At 41.8% G+C, this 6,035-nt stretch overlaps 1 protein-coding gene across 1 annotated transcript; it reads right to left on the minus strand.

Moving 5' to 3' along the window:
* Window positions 1-5,790, minus strand: insig1 (insulin induced gene 1). The gene is made up of 6 exons (XM_027022349.2): window positions 5,597-5,790; window positions 5,103-5,442; window positions 3,641-3,765; window positions 3,226-3,392; window positions 2,693-2,792; window positions 1-694 (listed from the first exon to the last, which is right to left on the minus strand). Exons 2-6 carry the CDS (start codon window positions 5,434-5,436, stop codon window positions 665-667), a joined length of 756 nt encoding a protein of 251 aa, XP_026878150.2. The 5' UTR covers window positions 5,437-5,442; window positions 5,597-5,790; the 3' UTR covers window positions 1-664.
* Window positions 5,791-6,035: the final 245 nt, after the last annotated feature.

Below are 6,035 nucleotides of genomic sequence, written 5' to 3' on the forward strand. Positions count from 1 at the left end.
CTTTTTTTTTTGTCCTTTACTATGGTCATACATTTTCCTTTCTTGTGTTTATGGTTGGCTACTGACCATCATACAGTAATACTCTGTGGAACTTTATTAATGGATGTTGTGCGTTGCTTACATACCTTTCGAACCTGTACCCTTTGCTCAACCAACTCAGTCTAGAAAACAGACCTCTTTGGATGGCAGACATGTTCAGCTTTGGAACTTATTTCCCTTTCATTTAACATTTTTCTCCAGCACAAAACAGAAGCAATGAAGCACATATTTGGCCTATAACGTTGTTATACTAGAGTCTTGTCAATTGGACTTGTATATAAACCTTAAATGGCCAACACACACAGGTTCACACTCACCCACACACAGCTCAATCACTGTACAACAAAAATCAGTTCCATTCCTGCTAGTGTCCCACTCCAGCTGCTGGGTAATGAGAAGGCAAACTCCAGCACTACAACTACAAACCGTGATGGGGATATTGGCAATGAAGGCCAGGGGGTTAGTCCAGAGGTGTTCTTTACAGGAACACAACAGGAGTAAAAGGTACAGGCAGTAAATTGATGGAGACTTCCAGTTCTTCCTGTATGGGGTCAAAGGATCAGGTCTGCCGGCTCATCACATTGGCACCATCTGAACAAGGCTCATGTGGGTTGCAGGTGACCTGCTAGTCACTATGAGGCTTCTCGGTTGAGCCCTAAGGAGGAACAAAAAGAACTGGTTAGGAACATGGTCATCATCTATGGAACATTATCCATCATCTTATGGAACAAGAGCTGAGGTCTGGCTTGCTTTAATACAATCTAAATGCATGACATTGGAGAACGGCACAGGTTCAGCGTACAGGGATAATCAAATCATTAACAAAACAAAATTACTCCCTGACACCAGTGTGAAGTGAGTCAATATTTGTCCACCCACAAGTAACCTGGGGCTAAGCATTTTCAGTTAAGAGGGTAATGACAAGAAATGGAACACACAGCCCTCCTGGTCTAAACCAACACAGCAAACTCTGTAAGGTGCTATAACGGTGCAGATATAAAAGTGACAACAGCCTGAATGATGATTCCCGAAAGGCTTTCAATTTGGTGCCAGTCAGCCATATCTATATATGGTAACTATGGTTGGGTTAAATAAGGCTTGTTTAAACAAGGGTGTTCAGTAGTAAAATTTTATAGCCCTTCCCAGATCAGAGGAGGTCTGTCTGCTGCTCTGTTTATACTGAGGGCTTGTTCATGAGTCTTCTAAGCAGCTTTATATAAGGCAGTCAGTTGTCATGTGTCACACCACTCGAGTGGTCTAACTGGAAAACACGTGATTAAAGACAACCCTAGTGTTTTGTTTTGTGGTTTTGCTTCTTAATAATAATACAAATGTACTTAACACTTATATTTCATTAGCAAATAATGCAATGACCGCTACCATTGTCCCCAGGTCACTGTAGCTGCCCAGTAATGGTGAATTCTAAAATGTTACAGAAACAAGTATATATAATAAAAAGAAGAATGATGCTTTAAACATCTCACTTGTCAGTCAACACCAGAAGACTCCATGCTACATGTTTGTTCTGTGTAACAGGACTGGCATTGATTGGACAGTCACTGTCCAGATCATCAGTGCCCAAGAGGATGCTTCAACTTCTGCACCAACAATCCACCTCAAATCACATGAATTTTCTTTTAACCGGTTTGAACCACAAGTCAACAGGAAAACTGGATGACTCCTGCTTCTAGATATCTGATGGAAATCTGTTTGCCACCAGAAATATCCAGAGAGGAAATCTGACACACCCTAATCTCAGTACAATGAATGCTAACAGGGCTATGCCAGTTGCCAAAACAACAACAACAACGGCAACAACACGTGGAATGCATAGCGTGATAAGCGAACCACTTGATTGGCTTGCTCCTTCAGGTCATTTGCATGAAAAACAAAGAAGGTAATCAGCTTTAGGCTGTTCATGGGAGCGTCAGGCATGGCACGCAGGGAGATCAGGGAGGCCCAGCTGGCCATGGGGCTTTGTGGGGACAGCAGTAACGTGCCTCACACAACGAACCTAATTAAGATGTCTGCTGGACATTATACCATGGGAAACACAAGAGGGCACACAGTTTCACAAGGATTGGCTGTATGCTGTTTATGACGCCACTGGTATTGGCCAGCTACTTATTCTTGGAGGAAAATAGGTTCAGTGACAAATATATGGAGTGATGTACAAGTACAACACCCCCCACAAACTCATGTGCTCTTGGCAAGGCTACCAACGTTTCCCCTCAATATTCTCAACCAACTAAAACACAAAAATAACAAATCATACCTTAAACTGTAGACTTATCAGGTGGAGCTGTGTTTGTTCTTAACTCTGCTTTGAAAAAGCTTGTTTATACTTTTGAACATGAAAGTACATGAAAGTAAGCCTCAAACCCTGTGGAACTGCTCTGTACACATTTCTGTTCAATAATTTTACTTCTAATTTATCATATAACAAGCTATGCTTTTGATACTACTGCCCATGGTATTCAACCCCATTCAATTCCTGTATAATGAATATTAAAGATTTACTAGCTCATTAAAGTGTGTATTAATGATGGACACCCCACCCAGATGGCTACTCTTAAGTTACAGCTGGCAATTTTGTAACGTGGTAGCCACCATGCTAGCGCCACTGAATCACTCTGAAGGACTGAAATCTAACCATGGCCAGTTGTCGCCCAATGTTTCCCACAGTCACTCCTCCTGAGAAGAATATACAGGGCAGCCAGGAGCGAATGTAGCGGAATTCCGGAGAAGTATACCTGAGGAAGAGACAGAGCACACAGCCAGGTGAGGAGGGTCCCAACAATGTGCAACAAAGGGATATACATGTTAAAAAAAATCGAATCTGACTAAATATGAATAGGAGCTGGCAAGGGCACAAATGATATAGGTTAGTATGAAGCATGTGTGACTAAACTCTTATTCAGAATAACTCATCTGGAGACATGAAACTGGCTAAGCATACAGTGTTAAATCTTATGAACTCCTGCTGGCAACTCACACTTAAAATTTAAGTTAATTTAACTCTCATAGACAAAGTTCTTCAGTCTTTCAGGAGGTGTTACTCAACCAAGTACAAACAACTGTAGAAAACATTGCTGGCCTAAATCACTTGGAGTCCAGTTTCTAACAAATGAGTGAATAAACTAATGAAGGACTTATTTAACACCCACAAAAATGTGCAGAACTTACTGATAGATGTCATTGTAGACCAACAGCTGCATGATGAGTGTGGCCAAGAGAGCGGTGGTCAGCCCCAAGCCAAAGCCACTCCTGGATCGGTCAAAAGTCCACCAGAGGCCCAGGGACAAAGCAGCCAGTGTTAAAGAGAGCTGCATGTTATTGGCAAAGTCCAGTTTCTGAGTCAAGTCAAGGTAAAACCAGCTGTGCACCAGAACTTCTCAGGAGAAGTGGGGTTGGGGTTAAAACACTGAACTAAGCTTCAAGAGGTTCTTTTATGCTTTAACATAATGAAGTACATTATTTGCTGGATATTTACAAATATGTCCCTGTAAACAGCCACAAACATCATCTGGTCACCAGGTTATGAGTGATCAGTGTCTATAGTACAGTGTGGAAAACTGGAAGTCTGTGGTTGGAAGGATACAGCACTGGCATGGTTGATGCCCACAAACACAGCGATACAGCGCATGACACTGGCCCACTCCCTCTTGAACTTGTGTGGCTCTCCAAGGTGGCTGTCCAAACAGGGATACAACAAACCAACCACGGCTGTGGAAACAATTCACAAGCATCAGTTTGGCTGGTAACAAGCATGCACCGCTCACTCATAGGCATACTCTTCTAGTGATGCACTGCTCTTAATGGCATTTAATTCTTTCAGCAATTAGATTATTCTCTTTAGTGGTCATCTTTGTTGTATTTTTATGAGTACACTGCAGTGTATTTTTAGAACAAATTAAATGTTTCTTTATAGACTTCTAGAATCCATTTGCATGATTCTTCATTTGCAATATGCTGTCTAGATGGTAAATAATGCGTAAAAAAGGTATTGTTCATATTTTAGAAGTGTAGAAACATGTCTCATGTTATATAGCTTTTTATGTATTCTGTATATTACACATCCAATATGAAAGAATCATGCAGGTGATGCAGTCTTATTTTCAGAAAGATCATCTTACAGGACTGTTTTGTCCATTTTTAATATGTAGGAGGAAAAGTGAATTATCTTCAGAAGGTTGGACTACTGAAAGTACGTTTCTGTGGGTTTTCTCCATTCACAACACTTCAGCGCATGATGATATTTTTTTTTACTGCCACTTCTTGTTCCTACATAACCTCTGTAGGTAATTATAATAAATTCAAATTATGACTGTTAACGATATGAGCTAATCTGAAGTAATTCTGATATGAATGTGTACAGTCTAGGTAAAGCAGTGTTTACTGATCCGAGTTTGAGAACCAAACATGAATACGTAGACCTCGTTCCAGGGTCTATATAATAACTAGGATAAAAAAATACAATTCCAAGTCTCGTCAGGATTAGTTATTAACTGCCAAAGCGGAACGCGGATTCTGGTGGCGTTCCCAAAGTTTTAGAGCGGGTAACGCGTAATGTGGTATATTTGCCTGCATTTCCGCTAAAGAGATGTGGAATATGGTGGGAGGAGACGTATGACGAAATTGTTTCATTTCCACTATACATGACTTCCGTGTTTTTCTTTTTCGGTAAATGGCATGTTCGACATAGCGGCCAATAACATTCCGCCCTCGCAGCTCACCCGTTCTGAGGGGAGCCAATGGGAAAGTAGCACACCCAGAATGACCCCGAACGGTCTGCAGTTTCCAACACTGTATAAACATGGAGCAGTAGAACTGCCCTATATGTTCAAACAAAGCTGCCCCCAAGCAATAACCCAATGCACCATTACATAATGCAGTGTAAGACAACAATAACAACAGGATCACGCAAGTTTCCCCCCGTACCCGTGATAAGCGTGCTAATTATGGGAAGGTTCGCGCGACTGCCAAATGTATGGCTCACATTTCAAAAAGAATCACAACATTCAAATCTCACCTAAAATCAACAAAATCGGTTGCAAACTTACCAGCAGCCGTTCCACAACATGGTGGAATCCACCAAGCCGATGAAAACAAAGTGTCCAGTACCTCTTCAGGAAACAGTACAACGTTTCTTTGTATCTGTAGCAGATAAAGCACCAATGCGAGGAATACTCCCACGGCGAACAGGACCAGTCCACGACGTATTAAATTAGCAGACTGTACGTGGTAGAGGGAAACATAAGCCTGTCTTAATACGGAGGTTATGATGGACATCATTTCACCCGTTTTAGATGCTATCCAACTGGCGCTCGACAGCTCTTTCGACTTCACACCGGTAGAACAGGAGCAGCTCCAACAGCGTTCCTCTAGTCTTGGCATTTGGCACTGCAACGATCAAATAACATACGAGTTAAAACGATTTGCTACTAAAACAGCACAACAAGATAAAGTTTATATTTTTATTTCGCATTCCTACAACTCAGATTTGCCCGTTGCCACTTCGCCACAAATGAAACCCAACAACCGAATAACTGGCTACCTTGTCCCCAGCTGTCTTTGTTGTGCGCAAGGGTGAATCACTTCTGTGCGAAAACAGTTACGTTTTAATGTATAAGATTTATCCCTCGACATTTGGTCACATCAGCAACAGCCTAAGTGAAGAGGGCTTTTAAAAATAACGTTACACGCCGTTTCATTCCCCAATACAAATCTCATACCACACGCGCGCTTCCTATGCAGAAAACGAGCGCGGCGGTGTCTGGTGAGTTGCACTGACCAATCAAAGAGCGGCGGGCGATATGACGTGACCACACGCCACCTCCCCTTCCCGTGAACATACGTAGATGTTCCTTTTTCTGTGGACGCAAGCTTAGCAAATTTGTTGCTAGATTTAGCAACTTTTCAGAATACCTTGGTAACATTCTTTAAAAAGCACCCAGTAACAAATTATTGCTACTTTTAACATCGTTTGAAAAGTA

This window comes from Electrophorus electricus, chromosome 18 (genome assembly GCF_013358815.1).
Source record: "Electrophorus electricus isolate fEleEle1 chromosome 18, fEleEle1.pri, whole genome shotgun sequence".
Lineage (NCBI taxonomy): Eukaryota > Metazoa > Chordata > Actinopteri > Gymnotiformes > Gymnotidae > Electrophorus > Electrophorus electricus.

Excerpts from the sequence above, each read along its gene's own strand:
- insig1 (XM_027022349.2), bottom strand. The coding sequence starts at position 5,436 with ATGCCAAGACTAGAGGAACGCTGTTGGAGCTGCTCCTGTTCTACCGGT. Across the intron at positions 3,766-5,102 it reads ATGTTGTGGAACGGCTGCTG|CCGTGGTTGGTTTGTTGTAT; the intron begins GTAAGTTTGCAA and ends TTGTTTCCACAG. Across the intron at positions 2,793-3,225 it reads GTCTACAATGACATCTATCA|GTATACTTCTCCGGAATTCC; the intron begins GTAAGTTCTGCA and ends TCTCTTCCTCAG.